We start from the raw sequence: 21,936 nt of genomic DNA on the forward strand, positions 1-21,936 counted from the left end.
AACGTGGCACTTTGGTGTGGGATGTTGATGCTAGGGTAGGGTGTGCTGGTGTTGGATCAGGGAATATATGGGAACCCTTTGTACTTTCCACTCCATTTTGCTGCGAATCTAAAACTTCTCTAATATATATATATATATATTTTTTAAGATTTTATTTATTTATTTGTCAGAGAGAGAGAGAGAGAGCACAGCAGGCAGAGTGGCAGGCAGAGGCGGAGAGAGAAGCAGGCTCCCTGCCAAGCAAGGAACCTGATACGGGACTCGATCCCAGGACTCTGGGATCATGACCTTCAGTTAAACCGAAAGCAGTGGCTTAACCGACTGAGCCACCCAGTCGTCCCTCTAAAAAAGTATTTTTAAAAAAGGTATTGGATGTCATTAGACATTAGGGAAATGCAAGGTAAAACTACAACGAAAATCTATTACAGGCCTACTAGAATGCTAAAATTAAGGCCGCCAACCAAATGTGCGTGGGTGACTATATGAAGTAATTGGAAGTCTCATATACTGTTGGTGGGAATGCAAAATGTATAATCATTTTGGAAAAATTAAACATACTCATGCTGTATGAGCCGAAGAAACTTTTAGGATGGTGAATATTGTTACTATCTTGATTTTGGCGATGGTTTTATAGAGGTATACATGTCAAAATGTATCAACCGGTGCATTTTAAATATATGCAACTTATTGTATACCAATTATATCTCAATAAAGCTGTCTGGAAGAGAGAGCTAACATCCAGCATAGGACCATGATTTTGGGACAATTATTAATGCTATCTCAGTGTGGAAAATGACCAAAGCATTATAAGAATTCTGATCCCCCAATTAGCAAGAATGGTGCCTACATTTAAGAAAAATCTATCTTAACCATAGAAATTTGCTTGAATTTTTTTCAATTATTTCCCCACATGGTCTCTGTGACAATTTCAACTGTAGTAATCTGTTTATTTCTAACTGCTGTAATAATTCTCCTACCTTTATAGTCCCCACAGTTTCCCTGGCCCCGACCCTTTCCATGTACCTCAGGGATTAACTATGAGTTTAGAGAAGTTGAGGATGGGAAGGGGGCCTGGTAGAGTGGTTTTATCAGAAAATAAGAGCAACCAGCCTAGAAAAAGATCATTTGGAGCTGGGCTAAGCCCATTACCAAGATTCTGAACCAAAAACCACTCCCAGATCACAGTGGCACTGGATGTGCTTCTGTTCATGATTACAATTGGATTTTGACACTAGACCAAGTTCCCAAATAGAAGACGGAGGAAGGAACATACAGTACTCAAGAAAACAATGATATGTAACTTACACCTGTTAACTCCTCAATTGTGAGGGCCTGGGGCTGCTCTGGGCCCCAACGGAAATCAAGCAGTAATGAGCACCTTGTTAGCACACACGAGTAGTATCAGTAAATTGTAAAGACCAGTTGAGTAGCCTAATAAAAAAAAGAAATTATTTAGTTCTTTAGGTCCTTACCTAGCTTATGCCTTCTCTCTGGCTCAGCAGAATAATCAAAACTCGGGGCGCCTTGGTGGCTCAGTGGTTAAGCATCTGCCTTCCGCTGGGGTCATGATGCTGGGGTCCTGGGATCCAGCCCCGCATGGGGTTCCCTGATGGGCGGGAAGCCTGCTTCTTCCTCTCCCACTCCCTCTGCTTGTGTTCCCTCTCTCGCCCTGTCAATTAAATAAATAAAAATCTTAAAAAAAAAAATCAAAACTCTGTATTTGAGGTCAGTCATACCTCCATTGTTCCTGCTATGTCTGAATTTTAAAGCAAATATTAGAAAGAAACGCATCCAGCCTAGTAAGCATCATGGGTCTCTCAGAGTTGATTGTGCTCTGGGACCTTTGGCTGTCAGGCCCAAGCCAACAAATATTCATTCCCCCCGCCCCGGGGCTAATATTTACTGCTTCCAAATTCTTTCCTCCCGCTCTTGAGCTACGGTGGTTGGGGACTTCGGGTGAGTGGGTTCTTCTCAGGCGACACGGCAGACCAGGTCGGGAGCACGGGCTAGCAGTGTTCAGGTGCTCTGTGGGCAGAGCTGCGAGTTAGGAGAAGACCCAAGTGAAGTGATGAGTCAACTTCGGTTGGCAGGAGAGGGAACGGGCTCACGGAGGACCCCGTTCCCGCTAACCAGGTTCCTGACCCTGGGATTTGTCCGGATGGGCGTCGTGGGCACAGGGAGAGGAGCGCGTTTGGGTAAAGGCTTCAGAATTTGGAGTGCGACCGACCTGGTTCGAACAGAGCTCTGCGACTCGGTGGCCGTGAGACCTCGTCCACACGCCCTCTCGGACCGTCGGTTTCCTCCTCGCTTGGCGGGCCGCGGGATGGGGCGTCGACGCGCGGCTCCGCACGCCTGCGGCCGGGCGCACGGGAAGCCCCGAGGCCCGCGTGGGCGCCGCGCCGACGCCCCCTGCCGGCCGGCCGGCGCTCGGCGCTCGCCGGCCCGCGCCCAACGCTTGGCCGGTAGACGTCCGCGGCCGGATGCCCAGAGTTCGCACGGTCCTCGGCCTCCTGGCGGCTTTGGCGGCCTGTGGCGCCGTCGCCTTCCTGGGCTACTGTGTTTACTTCGACCGGAAGCGGCGTGGCGACCCCGCGTTCAGGCGCCGCCTGCGGGACAGTGAGTGAGAACGCGGCGGCAGCGGCGGGCCGGGTGGGCGGAGGGCTGGCCCACGGGCCGAGGGCTCTGCGGGGCGCACGCGGGCGTCGGGATAGCTCCCGAGCCGCGGGTGCCACGTTGTGTTTGCAGAAAGAAGAGCCCAGCAGCGGAAGGCTGAGGGACCGGGCGCCCAGGTGAGGTACTTAGCGACGCCGACACGGGGCGTTATAGTGAGTGACCTCCCGCTGGGTCTCGGGGTCTCCGAGCAGGCATTTCCCACCGCCTCTCTGCGCACCGGTTCCCCGCTTACGTTCGGCCTAGGTGTGGTTTTTATAGTACGCTTGCAAAAGGAAGGGAAGGAAGAATCAGTTGGAGTTAGGAAAAGGCTCATCCCATTTGAAAAAGAGAATTCTTGGGGACAGCAAATACAAAACACAAAAATCCTCCAACTATAACAGACCGAACCTGAAGTGACAGGCCAGGGAGTTGAAATTTTGGGTCAAGGATTGTCCACCCTACCTACCTTTAAAGACCAGCCTTGGGCATGGTACCAATGATGACACCATCCTGTGACTCTGGTCACCTTCCTGAACCAGGTTGAAGCAAACCACAGCATGCTTCTGAACACCACCAATTGCCCTGCCAACCCCTCACCATGCCCTTTGCCAAATCAGCAAACACTGTTAATACCCTAGGCAAGAAAAATTTGCAACCTACAAAACTAGGTGTGTTGTAGTTAATTACCCAGGTGCAGTGTGCACCTGTGCACCTGTGCAGTGTGCACTTAGGAAGTTGGGTAAAATACAGATGAGAGTTATTACAAGCATCTCAACTTAATTTCTATATGCCATGGATTTTTAATTGCCTGAAATTATAATTCCATTTTAAGTTGTTTTAAATATTATAAAGAACAACTGTGTTTATACTTTGGATTTAGAGATTATGTTCAAGATGTGCTTTTTAAATAAAAATTAAATAATTTTGATCAATAACCTTATACCTTACATGCATTATTCATTGTTAAATATTTTGTTACTCTTTTAGTTGTGGGATCCAGCAAAGAATGAAAAATTGCAAGAACTTTTTTTGCAAGAGATACGAATGGGACAACTTTGGTTATCCAGAGGTGAGAATGTAAATACTCTCTTGTAAGCAGTTACTTATGATAATATATGTTGAAAAAATATTTGATTGGTATTTGTATGTCGAAAAACTTGGGAGTACCTGGGAGGCTCAGTCAGTTACGCCTCCTGACTCTTGATTTTGCCTCAGGTATGATCTCAATGTTGTGAGATTGAGCCCCATGTCCGGCTTGGAGCTGAATGTGGAGCCTGCTTAAAATTCCCTCTCTCTGCCCCTACTCACCCCCCACTCTTTCTCTTTCAAAGGTAAAAAAAAAAAACACACAAAAAAACCTAGATGTGTTAACCAACTTGCTTTAAAGAGATTTTTTCACTTGATCATACTTTTCATCTCACCATATTATATACATATCATTCAGGTTTCTTGGGAATGGGCACATGGAGAAGCAAAGCCAAATACAGTAACACTTCATTTATTGTCAGGTAAAATTCTAAGTAAATGACTTTTCCAAGTGACTAAATGTTTTATGAATTAAAACTTTAAAAAAATGAACTGTTTTATAAAAATTTTCCTGCATTCTTAACACAATAATTACTAATTTTTATGATGGAATATTATAAATGACCATTCTTGTACTGTGTCTGATGTAGTAATGAAGGAGCTACCTTGGACTTAATGGCCATAAACTGTTATTTTGAATTACAATTTACCCCCACCTAATTCCACATAGTTTTGAGAAGGCTTCACAATACCATTAGGTAAAATGATGGTATAAATAACATAATAAATAATATAAATAATAAATTTATAAATATAAATAATAATATAAATATCTTATAAATGCTGTATGTAATAATCATGTCTTTGTCTGGTGTTAAACTTGGAAAGGAAAATAATTTGTTTTCGGACTTCTTTTTTAAGGGATGAATCATGTCACTGGATAATTAAGCATGATACCCGTTTATGTATCTTTTTTCAAGTGTTGCAGATTTCCTCTCATCACAGTGCCTGTAGCTGTTCTTGCTCTTTTATCTTTCTTAAAAAGATTTTTTCACCCTGCATTTAAGAGGCAGCATCCTCCAGAATTTATGAAAAACAAAGTCAAGATCTTGGACAATTCGTAGCAATACCCAAGATTTTTACTTTGAATCAGTGGCTTAATGCCATGATAAAGGTTTTGAGAAACGAGTAGTCATTGCACATTAATCGTTATAATTTGAAGTTTTAGTACTTTATTTAATACTAAACTTTTCTTCTGGGATGTTTTATAAATGGGCTAAAGTATCTTAAAAATGACAAAATTAGTTGGAAATGACTTAAATGATATAAACAGGAATGATTTTATACAAGGTAGTAAAGTATAAACTTGAAGGACCTTTGGGGCACCTGAGTGGCTCAGTGGGGTAAGCCTCTGTCTTGGGCTCAGGCCCTAATCCCAGGGTCCTGGGATCAAGTCCCGCATTGGGCTCTCTGCTCAGCGGGGAGCCTGCTTCCCTTCCTCTCTCTGCCTGCCTCTCTGCCTACTTGTGATCTCTGTCTGTCAAATAAATAAATCTTAAAAAAAAACAAAAAACGGTAACCTATCTCCTATCAGTAACAGAAGGCAATCTTTAAAAAACACTCAATACCCCTGGTCTTGCAAACACACATTGTAGAACACAAACATTTCTAAATCAAGAGTGCACTTTTTAATAGTAATTTGGGTCACAACATTATTCATCTTGCAGCTTGATCACAGTGAATCTAATAGGCAGCTCAACATTTTCCCCATTTATAATCTTTACTCTTTTTATAAGTAATCCACAGTTTGACACTTTTTTTTTTTTCCATTTTAACACTTGGTGCTTTCTTGGTAATCTGTGGAATGTTTATTTGAAAGAACGTTAACATTTTGCTTTAAACCTTATCCGTTTCAGGAGAGTGTCAGTTGGGGATTGAACATCTCAGCACTGCCCTTTTAGTGTGTGGACAACCACAGGAACTTCTGAAGGTTTTCAAACACACACTCCCTCCTCAGGTATTTGAGATGCTGTTGCACAAAATTCCCCTTATTTGCCAGGTGAGCACATACTTAATTGTCTTTCCTAAATGGACACAGTAAATAACCATGTTAGGCTTGATTACATAAAAATAGCAAAGTTTGTGTTGGATGGGAGCATTATATGAGTAAAATTTCTGAATTTTTGGTATAATGAAACAAGCTTATTTTTTCATGTTCCTTTGACTACAGTGGATTGTGTATTTTGAGTCTTATAGATGTTTCAACATTTCAACTTTAAAGGTAGCACTGTTAGTATTTTGTCTTTGTACCTTTAAAGACCTAATGATTACTGGCTGCAATGTCAACAGAGGCCTGTAAGTTAAATGGTATGTTAAATGATGCAATAGCTTAAAAATAAGGTGTAATTCAGAAAACCATTAATTTTTCAAAGCAGAATAATACTTTTGGCTTCAAATATGACAAAACATAAAAATCACTTTGGTAATGGAAACATATAGGCTAATTTAAATTAGTGTTCTCTTAAGTGCAACTTTAGATTGGTACCATATGAAATCCACTCATAAGCCAATTTACTAGTGGGTATTAGTCTACTTAACCTTTATCAAATTTCTTGGTATATTTATGCATCAACTAGAATTTCCTGCAGATGCCTGGATTTGTTTTAGGATTCATTTTGCCGTAAGACACTACTTTAACTTCGGTTCACTTTTTATTGCACTGATCACATGTCATGGCTGAGAATACACTGTATAATGTTGGACTCAGAATCATTCATGTTGGACTCAGCTTTTGAACAAAACACAAAACAGTCTCCACTACAGCATATTAGTCAACTCTTACCCATTCCCAAGGTAGTCTCAGATGGGATGTTTCCTGTGCACATATGAAAAATATGGCTAGGATGCGAATGTATAATGCCCACCCTGACACAATAAGGGAGGCAAGAAACGATCGTGTGTTGAAATGATTAGCAAGTAACTATTCTATGTATTTACCAGCAATTTGAGGCAGACATGAATGAACAGGAATACTTGGAGGATGATCGTGATTGAAAAACATTTCAACGTACCCACAGTCCAGTCAGAATACTATGGTACTATATATATAGTATAAACAACTGTTCAGTGATATTTCCATTTATTTTACTTTTAGTAATAAAAAATTTGTTTCTATCTCATACATGATTGAACACATCTTTTGCTTTAAAATTAATAGTCATAATTGAAGAAACAATGGTTTATTTTTCTAATGAAATTACCAAGCTGCTGAATCTTAAGGCCTCAACAAATGTTGCATCTGATTATTTTCATTGAACAATAAGACCTTCTATTTTGATTATTCTCGGTAAACAGCAATTTTGTTTCCCCAGTTGTTTCCGTTTGCCAGAGTCATGACTGACAGTTTAATAGGGTGGCTACTGCTTTCCTGGGATTCTATCAAGATGAATCCTCTCTTCCATCACAACCGCTGCTGCCAATCTTTCATCAAAAGTCCATCCATCAGGACTTCTCTATCGTGGTTGGCCAAGAAGTCCTGCCTTGGCTGCCAGGGCTTCATTCTGCTGAATATGATACTCCTGAAATCGCATGGATATTCTCTGTGTCATTTTTAAATATTTCTGTAAGCAGTGTTCGGAACAGGTGGTCTAGAAATAGAGAAGATCCAAGAGGTAACACAGAAATGTTAATTTTTAAAAAGTGCACATATTCTAAATGAACAACCATGGGGTACTTTTCTTTGACTATATAAGAACTAAATGGTTATGAATGAGTAGCAGGTGATCATAACTTTCAATTGTTAGTTTTATCCATTTACAAGAATTAACATGTACTGAATGTCTATCAGTTTGTAAGCACTAAACAATGGTATGTCCCTGCTTTTTCCATCCCTCATTCTGATTGTTAAAACAGATTGTTAGGCCCAGGAGTAAGTCTGTTCCTTTTAAATGAGAAACTCCATTCTGCACATTCTTAAATTTCAACATTTCTTTTTAACGAGATTACACTTTAACGAGAATATTTTAAGCTCTGTCACTTATTTAACAAGGACTTGTTGGTTGCTGGTTATATGTTCTTGGCATGAATGATGATCAACATCTGACAATGGAGGAAGTTTATGTCACTTTTAGCCAATATAAATGTTTTGATGAGGATATTGAAAATTAAGTTTCTCACAGGATTGAGTTTGCAGAGTCCACCTATGCAATATGAGCCACCATATTCAAGCTCCGCTTTTTTCAAAATTAACTAGAGTTGTCAGGGTCAGACAGAAGAGCCATATCAAGATTTTCTAGCCAGGCCATCTTGACTGAAAGCTAATTAGTAAGAATCTCTGCTACGGAACAGTAACTCAGCAAGCCCTAGGCATCTTATTTAAAAAAAAAATAAAAAAAATAAAAAAAAAAAAAGGTGGGGAGGCGCCTGGGTGGCTCAGTCCGTTAAGTGTCTGCCTTCATTCAGCTCAGGTCATGATCCCGGGGTCCTGGGATCGAGCCTACATCGGGCTCCCTGTTCAGTAGGGAGTCTGCTTCTCCCTCTCCCTCCGCTTGTTCTCTCTCTGAAAAATAAATAAAATCTTTTAAAAAATTAAAAAAAAAAATCTGCCATGCTACAGTGTGTGTATATATATATATATGACATACTATCATATTAAATTTGGGATCATTAAATTCAATGCCATGGGTCCCAGAACTGCTTCAGTTCCTCTGAGCAATGGAACATATTAAGCAACCCAAATTCCTGTAGTAACTAGGAACAAGGGAAATGGTTAGAGGCATCCCATTTCTATTTTCTATGACAAGCTTAGAGAATTTTTAGTGGGCTGGGCACATTTTTCATACCTCTTCAGGTTTCACTTCTCTTGTTGTGAAGTCTTTAACACAATCCAAAAAGCAGGTTTCTGTAAGTTTATTGTAGGTTCCAAGAAACTCCTTAAACTACAAATAAATCAGAACATTATTTAATATTCGGTTTTTTAAAACAAACACGTTTTGAAACTTTAATTACTGATGTTTTATATCTGAGGAAAATACCCTGTAATACTTGAAATCAACAGTTACTTTCACTAACTTAAATGGGCATAAATAAACATGTATGGTACGATCTACCAAAAGATAGTCCAGTTTTCTAGTTGAATATTTATTTGTTCCTGGATATCTATCAAATTATTTGAAAAATAAATGTTTCATATCATTTAAAATCCATTTCTAGAAATGAAATATGAAGTTATTTTGTGAGCTCACTAACATGGTTGCACCCAGTTATGCCTTAATTTTTTTGCAAAATTCTTTTTTGTTAATTGTAATACCTTACCTGTTTTATCTGATCAGATTCTGGTATTTGTGCAGCCATATTCTAAAGGTATGTTTATTAGTCACCTGATTTAAAGATTAAGAAAAAGTTTGTCAGTCTGTGAACAAATATTTTTAGGCTAGCTAAAGAGTTAGGTAATTAAAACAAGAACAGTTTATGAAAAGAACTGAAACAAAGTTTACCTGAAATTATTATTCTCATTTTATAAATTTCTAATGGAGTATGTAATTATATCCCCCTCCCTCCACAATCCCCCAGGTCCTTAATGGCAATGAAGTACCCTACCATTTACAGAATTCGATTTTTTAATGCTGGCTATGGGACCCAAAAGCCCCTGCCTGCTATCCAAATCTCCAGTTTTAAAACAGCTTGCTCTGTTACCTTGAAAGGTTACTTGTTAAAGCCTCGTTCCTAGTAGAGTTTTAAAGGAAACCAAGAGATCTCTGGTGTCTTCCTGCAAGTACTTAATCTTAACTATTCCACTGGTTGCTAATGTAACTTTGATCTCTGATAATGATTCTTTCACTATCTCTACATAAATACAAAGTTTCTATTAATTGTTCAAAAACATCATCCACATGGAACACCTGCATGGCTCAGTCCATTAAGCTCAGACTTGTGATTCTGGCTCAGATCATTATCTCATGATCTCATGGCATTGTGGGATCAGGCCCTAATGGAGCTCCATGCTCAGCAGGGAGTCTGCTTAAGATTCTCTCTCCCTCTACCCATCCATGCCCCACCCCAACACATAGACTCTCTCTCAAAAAAAAGAAAAGGAAAAGACATTAATAGTAAAGTACTATAAAAACATCTGCATGTAAGTGGACCAGTGTAGTTCAAACCTGTGCTATTGTTCAAGGGTCAACTGCCTATGTTTTTACCATATAAAATACCTGAAAAATACCAACAGTTAACCGAAGGTCACAATTTTTCAAGTATTGCTGTGCTGCCCCACCAGGGGCACCTGGGTGGCTCAGTGGGTTAAAGCCTCTGCCTTTGGCTCAGGTCATGATCCCAGGGTTCTGGGACCGGGCCCCGCATCAGGCTCTCTGCTCGGCAAGCAGCCTGCTTCCCCTGCTCTCTCTGCCTGCCTCTCTGCTTACTTGTGATCACTCTCTGTCAAATAAATAAATAAAATCTTAAAAAAAAAACACCACCAACCAGTCAAGAGACAGAAGAGTCTATATTATACAGTGCAGTTTAGGACTTGTGCTTCTGGAAGGATGGAGCAAGAGATGTGTTTTTCCCTATTCTTCAAACTAAGTACAACTAAAAACCCTGGACATGACATATAAAACCAACACAAGACTCTAAAAGGAGGAGAAAAGAAAGTATATTGGCCAGGGCCTTTGGGACCTGAGAAACAAAACAGTGGGGAATTTTACTTTCTCTCTTCTTTGCCTCCTCTATCACAGAGTCGGAGCTGAAAAAGCCAGCAATCTGCAAATGCCAATGGGCACAGTCAAAACCCCCATCTCTCCAAAGCTGGCCCTCTCTAGCCAAAGGGCCAGGAAAGGGGAAGCCTGTAAGATAGAAAACTTTTAAACAATAACTGTATACTCCAGGCAAACAAAAACACGGTGGCTTGCATCCCACATCTACCACATCACCATAAGCCAACTGAGGAGCCTAGATTTCCACCCTCACTAAGCTGTAATGAGGCACTAAGTCCCCCAAACTTCACAGAAGGGAGATTAGGAAGCAAGGACTTTCATCCTTACTGGGTTTTAATGACGGGTCCCCCATCCCCAATAAGTGTCAGTGGAAACAACACGAGGAACCTGGACTTCTACTTCAATGGCAGTAATCAGGTACCCTTCTCTCTCCCCTCTGGGCGGTATCAAAGGAGGTCTCTTTGAGATTCAAGGCTTGCATTACTGTCCATTGGTAATTAGCTCATTGTACCCTCTTCCAGTGTCAGTGGAGACCATGTGGGGAGCAGTAATGAGGCACTCCAGTCCCTCCGAGCCAGGGTGATGCCAGTGGAGGCCTGCTGGACAGCTATAACTCCTACTCTTGCTCAGCAGTACCGAGGAGCACACCACCTCCATACACCTTAAGTGACAGAGTCAGGGCCCCTGCATTTCTTTCCTACATCTACTAGTAATGAGGCAGCATGCCCCCTCCCCTACTTCTGCTAATGGAGCAGTGGCAAAAGGAGCCAGCTAGAGAAGAAGGTTTACCAAGATCTAGAGCCTCATAATACAGTATGCAAAATGTCTAAGTTGGTCATCATACCACAAGCTAAGAAAATCTCAAACTGAATGAAAAAAAGACTCTCTCTATATATCCAATACTGAGATGACGGATTCAGAATTATCTGACAATGATTTTAAAATGGTTATTATAAAAAATACCGCAATGAGCAGTTATGAATATGCCTGAAACAAACAAGATACTACAAGAACCAAATGGAAATCTTAAGAAATGAAAAATAACCAAAACAAACTGAACAGATGTAATCAACACCAGAATGAAGGACAGAGGAAGCAGTCAGCAAATCAGAGGATAGAAAAGAGAATTAACCAATCTGAATAACAGAAAACTATAATGAAAAAAAAAAAAAAATGAACAGAGTACCAGGAATCTATATGAATGTAACAAAAGATCAAACAGGTGTTTCAACAGAGTCCTGGAAGAAGAGGAGAAAAGAGCAGGGATGTAAAAGTACTAGAAGGAATGATGGCTAAAAACTTCCCAAATTTGGCAAAAAAGATAAATTTATATAGATCCAAGAGAAGCTGAACGAATGCCAAAGAGTATGAACACAAAAGAATCTACTACATCAACATATAGCACAGCCAAGCATCTAAAAAACTAAAGACAAAAATTTTTGAGGGTAGCAAGTGAAAAAGTGACAATCTTACCTATAAGGGAAAACAATTAGGATGACATTAGTCAACCCAGTGCCTGTATCTAGAAAAAATACACTTCAGGAATGAAGGGGAAATCAAGACATTTTCAAATGGAGGAAACTAGAATTTGTTGTCACCTGACCTATCCTTAAAGAAGAATTAAGTTCTAAACAGAAAGGAAACAATAATAGGAGACTTAGAACATCAAGGAGGAGGAAAAAAAGAGTAATAAAAAATATGAATAAGTACAATACACTTTTCTTCTTAAGTGTCCTAAACTGTTTGACAGTTGAAGCAAAAACTATAAAACTGTCTACTGTCAATTTAAATGTGTATTAATAAATATGGTAAAGGCAAAGGGAGGTAGGTGTATCACTGAAACTGGTGCTGACACCATTAGACCGTAATCAGGTATGTAAATATCATGTAGTACCTACAGCAATCATTAAAAAGGATATATAAGGAGACATACTCAAAAATACTATATAGATAAATCAAAATGAAATGTCAACATATATTCATGTAATCCACAGAAAGGCAAGACAAAGAGAAAAACAGAACAGAAAATTTAAAAAATAGCAAATTTAAACCCTGGGGTCCCTGGGTGGCTCCGTCAGTTGAGTGCCTGCCTTCGGCTCAGGTCATGATCTTGGGGTCCTGGGATCAAGCCCCACACTGGGCTCCCCGCTCAGCGGGGTGCCTGCTTCTCCCTCTCCTCCCCCAGCTCATGTGCTCATGTGCGCTCTCTATCTCTCATAAATATATAAAAATCGTTATAAAAATTTAAGCCCTAGTAAACAATTACACTAAATATAAGTGGTCTCAATAATCATTTAAAAGAGACTGGTAGAATGGATTAAAAAACATTGCTAACTATATGCTGTCTCTAAGAAATTTACTTCAAATATAATGATACGGGTTGAAAATAAAAGGATAGAAAAAAATCTGTCATGCAAACAATCAAAAGAAAATAGTGGATATATTAATATCAGACAAAGCAGACATCAGAGCAAAGGAAATTACAAGACAGAAAGGGACTTTAAGGATTAATCTGCCAAGAAAACAGAGCAATCCTAAATGTGTATGCACCAAACAAGAGAGTGGCAAAATACAGAGTAAAACTTAAAGGAAAAAGAGAAGGATATAGTTGGGGACTTCAACTTTCCTCTTTCAACAATCAACAGAACTAGACAGAAAATTTACAGGGATATAGAAAATTTACAAGGATATATCAATCTACAATCCACATTTATAAAACATTTTACCTAACGGCACAGAATACATATTTTTATCAAGTGCCCATGGAGCACAGACCTGGATAAACCATATATCCTGGGCCATAAAACTAGACTCAACAAATTTAAAAGAATTGAAATTAAACAGAATGTCTTCTCTGATCACAACAGAATCAAACTGGAAATCAGTAACGAAAAGATAACAGGAAAATCTCCAAACATTTGGGAAATACACTACTTCTAAATAATCCATGGGTCAAAGAGGAAATCTCAAAGAAAAAAAAAAATCACTGAACTGAATGAGATTGCAAATACAACACATCAAAATTTGTGGAACACAGTTTAATCCGAGCCAAGAGGAAAACTGACAAATAAATGCATATAACTGAGAAAAGATAAGGTCTCAAATCCACACTCTAAACTTTCACTTCAAGAACCTAGAAAAAGAACAGAATAAACCCAAAGCATGTAGAAGGAAGGAAATAATAAAGAGCAGAAGTTAATGAAAATGAAAACAAGTGCAAAAAAAGTCAATAAAATGAGCTGGTTCTTTGAAAAGATTATAACAGACAAACCTCTAGCAAGAGTAATAAAAAAAGAAATCACATTATCATTATAAGGAATGAAACAGGACATATTACCAAAGACCCTGCAGACGTCAAAAGGATAACAGCACAACAAACAACTCCATATATAGAAATCTAAAAACTTATTCATGAGTTTATTATCATCTAAATGTTAAAACCATAGTACACAAAAGAAAATTACAGAAAAATATCCTCATAAAACGGACATAAAAATCCTTGACAAAATAATAGCAAATGTAATTCAGCAATATTAAAAATAATTATACACATTAAATAAATGGAGTGTACTCCAGAGCTGCAAGACTGGTTCAGTATTTGGAGAAAAATCATGAGATCCTATCAATTGATCCAGAAAGAGCATTTGACAAATTCAACACCCATTCATGATAAGAACTCTCTAAGATAAAGAAACAAGAACTTCAACTTGATAATCAGCATCTACAAAAAACTATAATTAATGGTGAAAGACTAAATATTTTCCTGTAAGACTGTGAGCAAGGCAGGGTATCTGCTCTTACCACTCTTAATATACTGCTGAAGTTCTACCCAGTGTAGTAAAGCAAGAAAAGGAAGTAAGGAAGTGAGACATACAGACTGTTATGGAAGAAAATAAAATTGACAAAATAAAATGACATAATTGTGAAAAAGAAAATCCCAAGGGATCTACAAAGAAACTTAGAACTAATAAGTTCAGGAAAGTCACAGGATACAAGATAAACATGCAGAAAATCAACTTCTATCTCTATATACTTGGCAGTGAACACTTGGACAATGAAAAGTACACCATTAACGATCACTTAAGAAACAGACCTGTACCCCTTGGGCTAATAAAACATTATTTGTTAATAAAAAAAAAAAAACCAAAACCCAATCACTTAAGAAAAATTTAGGGGTAACCAAACAAAGCTTGTACAAGACTTGTATGCTGAGAACTACAAAATGCTGATGAAAAAAAAAAAAAAAATCAATAGATGGAGAGACATATTGTGTTCATGAACTGGAAAATTCAACATAGTATAGATGTCCATTTCCCTAAAATTAACATAGACAGGCTTAATGCAATTCCTATCAAGGTCCCAGGAAGGTTTCTTATTAATACAGATGAGATTATTAATTTTTTTTAAAAGATTTTATTTATTTATTTGACAGAGAGAAATCACAAGTAGGCAGAGAGGCAGGTAGAGAGAGAGAGGGGAGGAAGCAGGCTCCCTGCCGAGCAGAGAGCCTGATGCGGGGCTCGATCCTAGGACCCTGGGATCATGACCGGAGCCGAAGGCAGAGGCTTAACCCACTGAGCCACCCAGGCGCCCCTAAACAAGATTATTTTAAAATTTATATTAGAAAGCAAAGAGACGAAAATAGCTAAATTAAAAAAATATATAACAAAATGGGAGAAATACATCTACCTGATTTTAAGACTTATTATACAGCTACAGTAATCAGTATCGTGTGTTATGGGTGGAGTAGCAGACACACAGATCAACGGAACAGAACAAAGAGCCCAGAATTAGAGTCACACAAATATGCCGAACTGATTTTTCGTAAAGGGGCAAAAGCAATGAAGTGAAGGATATAGCCTTTTCAACAACTGGTACTAGAACTATATATCCAAAAGAAAAAATTTAACCTCAAACGAAATCTCTCATTTATATATGACTTATATAAAAATTAACTCAAAATGGATCATGAACTTAATTGGAAAACATAAAATTATTACAATTTACAGTGACACCACCAAATGCTGGTGAATATGTGGAAAAACTGGATCACTCAGATATTCCTAGTAGTAATTCCTATTCTGGCAAACAGTTCGGCAGTGTCTTAGAAAATTAAACATACAACTACCATATGACCCAGTAACTGTATTCCTTAGCATTTATCATAGAGAAATGAAAACCCATGGTCACACAAAATCCTGTACTTCAATGTATATGGAAAACTTTCTTTGTAACAGTCAAAAACTGGAAACAACCCCAATGTTCCTCAGTAGGTGAATGGTTAAACTGGTACACCAGTACCATGGAGTTACTTCTCAGCAATAAAAAGGAATGAGTTTCTGATGCACAAAACTTGGACAAATCTCTAGAAAATTATGCTGAGTGAAAAAAAGCCAATTCCAAAAGGTTATACACTATATAATTTATATTAACATTCATGAAATGACAAAATTAAAGAAATGGAGAATATTAGTGACTGCCAGGGGTTAAGGAGGGGATAGATATAGGTAGGAGAAAAGGGAGTATTGCTATAAAAAGGCAAAATGAAAGACTTCTATAATGGACACATTCTATATCTTGACTGTATCATCACCATCTGGGTTGTGATACTGTATGATGTTTTGTAATATGTTACCATTGTGGAAAACCGAGTAAAGGGCACAAGGTGTGTCTGCATTTTCCCCTACAACTGGATGGAATCTATAACAATCTCAAAAAGTTTAATATTAAAAAAAAATGAAGTTGTCCAGCTGTCTAATACCTGCCAAAGAGTAAGATTCAGTGGGCAGTGTACTAAGTTTTAGCAAATGCTCACAATTAGAGTTCTTTTGGCTTCTCACTCAGAAAACAGCCTGAAGAAAAGATCCAAGAACTGGTAAGATAACTTTTGTGAAAATAGGTGTTTAATGAAACACTGTTTTGTGGGAATTTAAAAAAATATATAAGGGCAATTACCCTAAAGATACAAATGTAGTGATCCGAAGGGGCACCTGCACCCCAATGTTTACAGCAGCAATGTACACAATAGCTAAACTATGGAAACAGCCTCGATGTCCATCAACAGATGAGTGGAAAAAGAAGATGTGGTGTATATATATACAACGAAATACTATGCAGACATCAAAAGAAATGAAATCTTGCCATTTGCAATGATGTGGGTGGAACTAGAGGGTATTATGGTAAGCAAAATAAGTCAATTAGAGAAAGGTAATTATCATATGATCTCACTGGAATTTAAGAAACAAGGCAGAGGATCAGAGGGGAAGAGAGGGGAAAAAAACAAGACAAGACCAGAGATGGAGACAAACCATAGGAGACTCTTAATCATAGGAAACAAACTGAGGGTTGCTAGAGGGAAAGGGAGGGGAGGGAAGGGGTAACTGGGCAACGGACATTGGAGAGGGTATGTGTTGTAATGAGCACTGGGTATTATATAAGACTGATGAATCAGAGTCCTGTACCCCTGAAACAAATAATACATTATATGTTAATTAGCTGAATTTAAGTAAGTAAAAATAAAATAAATCAAGGGCAATAAAACATGCATTACAGAACAATAGGCCTCTAAATGAAATGAGAGAAGTTCATCCATAAGATCATGAACCTTTTGAATTGTTGAATTGTATAGCACATTCACTGTACTTCAGGACACTGGTGTTTCTACACCTCACACCAAACACAAAAACGAGGGGCGCCTGGGTGGCTCAGTGGGTTGAGGCCTCTGCCTTCGGCTCGGGTCATGGTCTCAGGGTCCTGGGATCGAGCCCCGCATCAGGTTCTCTCTGCTCAGCAGGGAGCCTGCTTCCCCCTCTCTCTCTGCCTGCCTCTCTACTTGTGATCTCTGTCAAATAAATAAAATCTTTAAAAAAACAAAAAAAACAAAAACGAATCTGATTTTCTTACTTATAAGAACCCTAGAAATTTGCATATTCACTGATTGTGCTGTCAAAATCCCATTCTTTTTCCTATTCCTATCCTTTTATTTCTTCAGTTTAAAAATCATATATAATCACTTTTTAACTGGACTTCTGAAAGGTGGAAGGTATGAAATCTTTAAATGTTAAGTTTCAGAGACTGGTAAAACTGTGTTGACTCTACCCCACTTGCCCCTTGGTATACAATTCATGGTGACAAATGATGGTTGTAACTGGGAAGTCTTTTGACAACACATAGATGAGGAGTGCCCTAAATGTTATTGGTATGAATTTTATTTAAAAATTACTTTCTTGGGATGCCTGGGTGGCTCAGTTGGTTAAGCAGCTGCCTTCGGCTCAGGTCATGATCCCAGCGTCCTGGGATCGAGTCCCACATCGGGCTCCTTGCTTGGCGGGGGGCCTGCTTCTCCCTCTGCCTCTGCCTGCCATTCTGTCCGCCTGTGCTCGCTCTCTCTCCCTCTCTCTCTGACAAATAAATAAAAAATCTTAAAAAAAAAAAAAATTACTTTCTTGGGGGGCGCCTGGGTGGCTCAGTCAGTTGAGTGTTGGGACTCTTGGTTTTGGCTCAGGTTGTGATCTCAGAGTCATGATACCGAGCCCTATATCTGGCTCCATGCTAAGCATGGAGTCTGCTTCAGATTCTTTCTCTCTCTGCCTCTACCCCGCTTGCATGCATGCTCTCCCTCTCTCTCAAATAAATGGATAAATAAAATCTCTAAAAAAAAAAATTATTTTCTCGGTATTATTTTTAATATATGGTCATTAATAGTATATATCTCTTCCTTTAAAGTTTATCATATTATGAGTAATCTATTTCTTTAGAATTGGAAAATAAAAGAGAAATAGTTCTATTCAATATCCCTATGTTAACATGATTTTCTTTTCTCTAGTCATTCAATTATACATATGTATTTTTTCAATTATCTTCCCAGACCTATAACTGAACTAAGAGCTAACAGTCCGTTTTCTCAAGCATGCCGAGGTTTCCAAAACTCTTCTCTGCAACTGACAATATCAAGATTATGGTATACTTAATTATAGGTACTTGTCCCTAGAAAATACTGGAGATGATTGAGGGAATGATTTACATTTTTAGTTGCTAGTTTGGGGTCTTCCAAGTCTCGCGGCATTCTATTTTAGTTACTTAATACTAAACTGTGCTGACTGACAAAGTCCAACAGCCACACAAACCACCTGATGGTGAAAACAGGTAGAAGCAATGTGGCTTCTTTGATTCAGTCCTAGTTTTCAATTTTTACAGCAAATGTTTGTTACTGTGGAAGCAAATATCCTATCAGAGGTTACCTTATGGTCATATCTGTGAAACCTGCAGAGGGAAGGAAGGGATAAGAAAGTTTCTAGAATCTCTGGCTTAGGTCTTGAGAATGATGATAACAATGCTAAGTTATTTTTCTGTCAAACAAAATATATAATAAAACTAGGGAACTTAGGAGTAAAGAGAAATCGGGGTGCCTGGGTGTCTCAGTGGGTTAAGCCTCTGCCTTCAGCTCAGGTCATGATCCCAGGGTCCTGGGATTGAGCTCCGTATTGGGCTCTCTGCTCAGCAGGGAGCCTGCTTCCTCCTCTCTCTCTGCCTGCCTCTCTGCCTACTTGTGATCTCTGTCAAATAAATAAATAAAATCTTAAAAAAAAAAAAAAAGAGTAAAGAGAAATCTTATCAGCCATCAATTCAAACCTTTTCTGATGCATGAGTTTCCTTTTGTTCGGAAAATTAGTTGTCCAACCTTTGCTTGAATGTCTCCAATGACTGATTTCTTACCTGAAAAATGAGGGGATTACAATATGACTGCTGAAGCCTCTACAAGCTCTAAGTCTGTTTGATGAAATCTAAACTTCTGTTGGCTAAATTGTTTTCAATAAGTGAAATTAGTTTCCTCAATCTATTCTGAGGTTACAATTCCTTAGCATATGTGTTATATGTATTAATAAGTACTTAACATCCCAATCTTTCCAGGTAGTATGTTCAGGTAAACACACAAGGACAAACAATTCCTAGAAATTTCTAAAAACAGAACAAAACAACCAAAGGACGAGGATGTGACAGGGGAGATGTCCTCTATTTCTTTTTTGGGTCATATGCAGATGTGTACCATGTCTGGAGCAAAATTTCTAATTCTGTTCAAACTTACTTTATAATAAGTGATTCTTCTGATGTCCTGGGCCATTATCACAACTACTGACCCTAGTCTCTGCATGACTGGTACTGAAAATTGGTAGTCTTGTGATTCAGGCAAGGATCATGAATGAATGATAAAACTACTGGGTGAAAGGTAGTTGGGGAACAGGATATATCCATGGTCGCAAAATATCTCCATAGGTTACTTTAAACCAAAGGAAAACAGTCCCTTTACATTGGAAAGATCTGGCAGTCCCCACAATAACCAATAAAGATACAATATTGACTATGTAGTATTCTTGCCAAAAATGTTTGATCTGATTCTGATCCTGAGGGAATAACTAGAAAAATCCACAATGTGGGACAATTTGTAAGACAACTATACTAGTCTTTTAAAAAATTGAGGTCATAAAGAAAAGGGGTAGAAGGCTGTTCTAGATTAAGTGACTAAAGAGTCATGACAACCAAACAATGAACTTTGGACCTTGAATCCAAAAAAAAAAAAAAAAATTCTGAGTTAAAAATAAGACATTTTTGGGATAACTGGAGAAACCTGAAAGTTACCTTATTAAGTGTGATCATCTTATTGCAGCTATGTAATATACTGGTCTTAAGGAGATACATGCTGGAGAAATTAGGGCTAAAGGTCATGTCTGAAACTTACTTGCAAACCTGTCACCAAAAAAAGTCTATCTATTTACATATGTATGTATGGAGATATGAGAGTGGCAAAGAGGAAGTAAATAAAGATGTTAACAACACAAAAGAAATGTAAGAAAATTCTGTGAGCCATATTTTTTTGTTTCAGCGCTATCATTGTCTTTGATAGTTCAGATGTCTAAATTGATCTGAACTTGTCTGATCAATACAAAAATGGGGCTCTGCCACATATCCCTTTGGTTTAGAGTTGCAGCAGGTTTAGTAAGTTATGTCTGATTAACTGGCAACCCTAACTTAGCTAACTACTAAACAGGCAAAAAATACTTTGGAAAGATTGCTTCGGGGTTTAAAGCATGGCTTCCAGGCCTGAAAAGTGAGCCTATGAGCATTGGACTAGATGGGGGCAAGATTACTTGGGTTTTAATCCCAAGTCTGATATGAAAGGGGTCTGTAAGATCCAAATCAATTTATTCAAGTAATTTTAATACGTTTCTTTGCCTACCGTCACACCTTAGAGAAGACAGAGGGAAGGTCATTTTTTCTTTCATATTTAAGTTTCAGCTACAAAATAAGGGAGTTATCTTCAAAGTCTCTGATATTGTTATCTTTTAATTCACTTACATTATAAAACAAATAGTGAACAAACAGGGACCTAAGAGCCCCATAACGAAGAGAGAAATGTAACTGGCATAAGAAATAAAGACAAATAAATAATTACAGAAATGTATCAAGAATAATCAAAAGTTTCTCCAAAGCTGAGCCCCTAAGGTCCCTTTTAATTCTAAGATTTTTTTTCTATGAAAAGAGATGAGATACAGAAATAAACTTATTTAACTTTTACAGATTATTTTTTGCTTTAATTTTTAAAAAACCTTTCGTAATGCGTAAAGGGAAACGTCTAAATAGTGCGTCCTCAAAAATCAGCGAATCAGGTAAGGGGTGCGGGATCATGGTATTCTGTCTACAGAAGATTTTTCAGTTAAAGGAGGGTCTCCTGTCTGTCAGCTCAAGGTCACTGCGTGGATGCTTTAAATTTAACTCAGTGCTCCAAAACAAGACCCCGACTCCCGAAATCCGAATTGGGGGTGGCTCAGAGCTTCAAATTCCGACCCTCGCCCCAGTGATACGGTCCCCGGGCAGCGCACAAACCCGTTCTGGGGACGCCCTGCCAGTCTCTTCACCACCCCCCAACCCCCAAGTCCCACGTACACGCGGTGGCCTCCTCCAGAGATCCCGCCACCTTCCCGAGCGTAGCCTGGTGCCCTCCGCCTGGGAACCCGAGATTCTAAGGGCAGAGAAAAGAGACCATACTTGAGCACAGACTCTCGCATCCGACACCAGTGCGAGGTTGGGGGGCTGCGCTGCCAGTCGATTCTAGGGGCGGAGGGTCTGGGTCAGGGAGGGCGCCGCAGTCGCTGGATGGGAGAGAACACGTGGGAGAGGCGATGTCAAATAGCCCTTAGACTTTAAGACGCGGATTCGTTACAAAGCAGGGAACTCTGGAGGAAAAGCCGCTATCTCCAGTGAATTCTAAAATTCTCTAAGGATTAAGTTTTGTAATCGTATACTTACTCAGTGCTTTCTATTCCTGACTTCCTCACCAACAACTACCCGAATCTGTCGAGAGTTTTTGTAAAACTAATTTACTTAATCCCAGGTCCCTAACGGTCTCCAGGAGCTGCACTGTAAACAGTCCCTAGTCAACAGGAGTGGTATTGTCAGTTAAGCCGGGACCTGTGCGGGTCTCCGATGAGAACCTCCAGTTTTATTCAGTGTTTAAGTCTGGTGGGGCAATGTACTGCTTTAAAACAATAAA

The 21,936-nt window shown here is 39.0% G+C and overlaps 2 protein-coding genes and 1 long non-coding RNA gene across 4 annotated transcripts in view; 1 reads left to right on the forward strand and 2 right to left on the reverse strand.

Annotated features, from left to right (window-relative positions):
• LOC125104073 (uncharacterized) overlaps positions 1–2,313 on the reverse strand; it is a 30,396-nt gene extending 28,083 nt beyond the window's left edge. The window contains exon 1 of the long non-coding RNA XR_007128582.1: positions 2,228–2,313. This is a non-coding gene — a long non-coding RNA (uncharacterized LOC125104073). The remainder of the gene's footprint in view (positions 1–2,227) is intronic.
• Positions 2,314–2,480: 167 nt separating this feature from the next.
• On the forward strand, positions 2,481–11,221 carry TOMM20L (translocase of outer mitochondrial membrane 20 like). Of its 2 annotated transcripts, none has more exons than XM_047736300.1 (5): positions 2,481–2,616; positions 2,746–2,789; positions 3,640–3,721; positions 5,595–5,737; positions 10,410–11,221. In XM_047736300.1, the coding sequence occupies exons 1-5, from the start codon at positions 2,481–2,483 to the stop codon at positions 10,419–10,421; spliced, it is 417 nt and encodes a 138-aa protein (XP_047592256.1). In that variant the 3' UTR covers positions 10,422–11,221. The 2 variants fall into 2 exon arrangements, with proteins under 2 accessions (XP_047592256.1, XP_047592257.1); XM_047736301.1 differs by lacking the exon at positions 10,410–11,221 and adding an exon at positions 6,679–7,126.
• On the reverse strand, positions 6,801–21,561 carry TIMM9 (translocase of inner mitochondrial membrane 9). The gene is made up of 5 exons (XM_047736303.1): positions 21,432–21,561; positions 19,020–19,103; positions 8,992–9,056; positions 8,520–8,615; positions 6,801–7,325 (listed from the first exon to the last, which is right to left on the reverse strand). Exons 3-5 carry the CDS (start codon positions 9,028–9,030, stop codon positions 7,191–7,193), a joined length of 270 nt encoding a protein of 89 aa, XP_047592259.1. The 5' UTR covers positions 9,031–9,056; positions 19,020–19,103; positions 21,432–21,561; the 3' UTR covers positions 6,801–7,190.
• Positions 21,562–21,936: the final 375 nt, after the last annotated feature.

Source organism: Lutra lutra, chromosome 7 (assembly GCF_902655055.1).
Source record: "Lutra lutra chromosome 7, mLutLut1.2, whole genome shotgun sequence".
Taxonomy (NCBI): Eukaryota; Metazoa; Chordata; class Mammalia; order Carnivora; family Mustelidae; genus Lutra; species Lutra lutra.

Bases quoted from the DNA above. Each gene is read 5' to 3' on its own strand.
- TOMM20L (XM_047736301.1), top strand. From the start codon at position 2,481: ATGCCCAGAGTTCGCACGGTCCTCGGCCTCCTGGCGGCTTTGGCGGCC. The intron at 3,722-5,594 runs GTGAGAATGTAA...TATCCGTTTCAG, and splicing joins ACAACTTTGGTTATCCAGAG to GAGAGTGTCAGTTGGGGATT. The intron at 5,738-6,678 runs GTGAGCACATAC...TGTATTTACCAG, and splicing joins AAATTCCCCTTATTTGCCAG to CAATTTGAGGCAGACATGAA.
- TIMM9 (XM_047736303.1), bottom strand. From the start codon at position 9,030: ATGGCTGCACAAATACCAGAATCTGATCAGATAAAACAG. The intron at 8,616-8,991 runs GTAAGGTATTAC...ATTTATTTGTAG, and splicing joins AATCTGATCAGATAAAACAG to TTTAAGGAGTTTCTTGGAAC. The intron at 7,326-8,519 runs GTATGAAAAATG...CTCTATTTCTAG, and splicing joins GAGAAGTGAAACCTGAAGAG to ACCACCTGTTCCGAACACTG.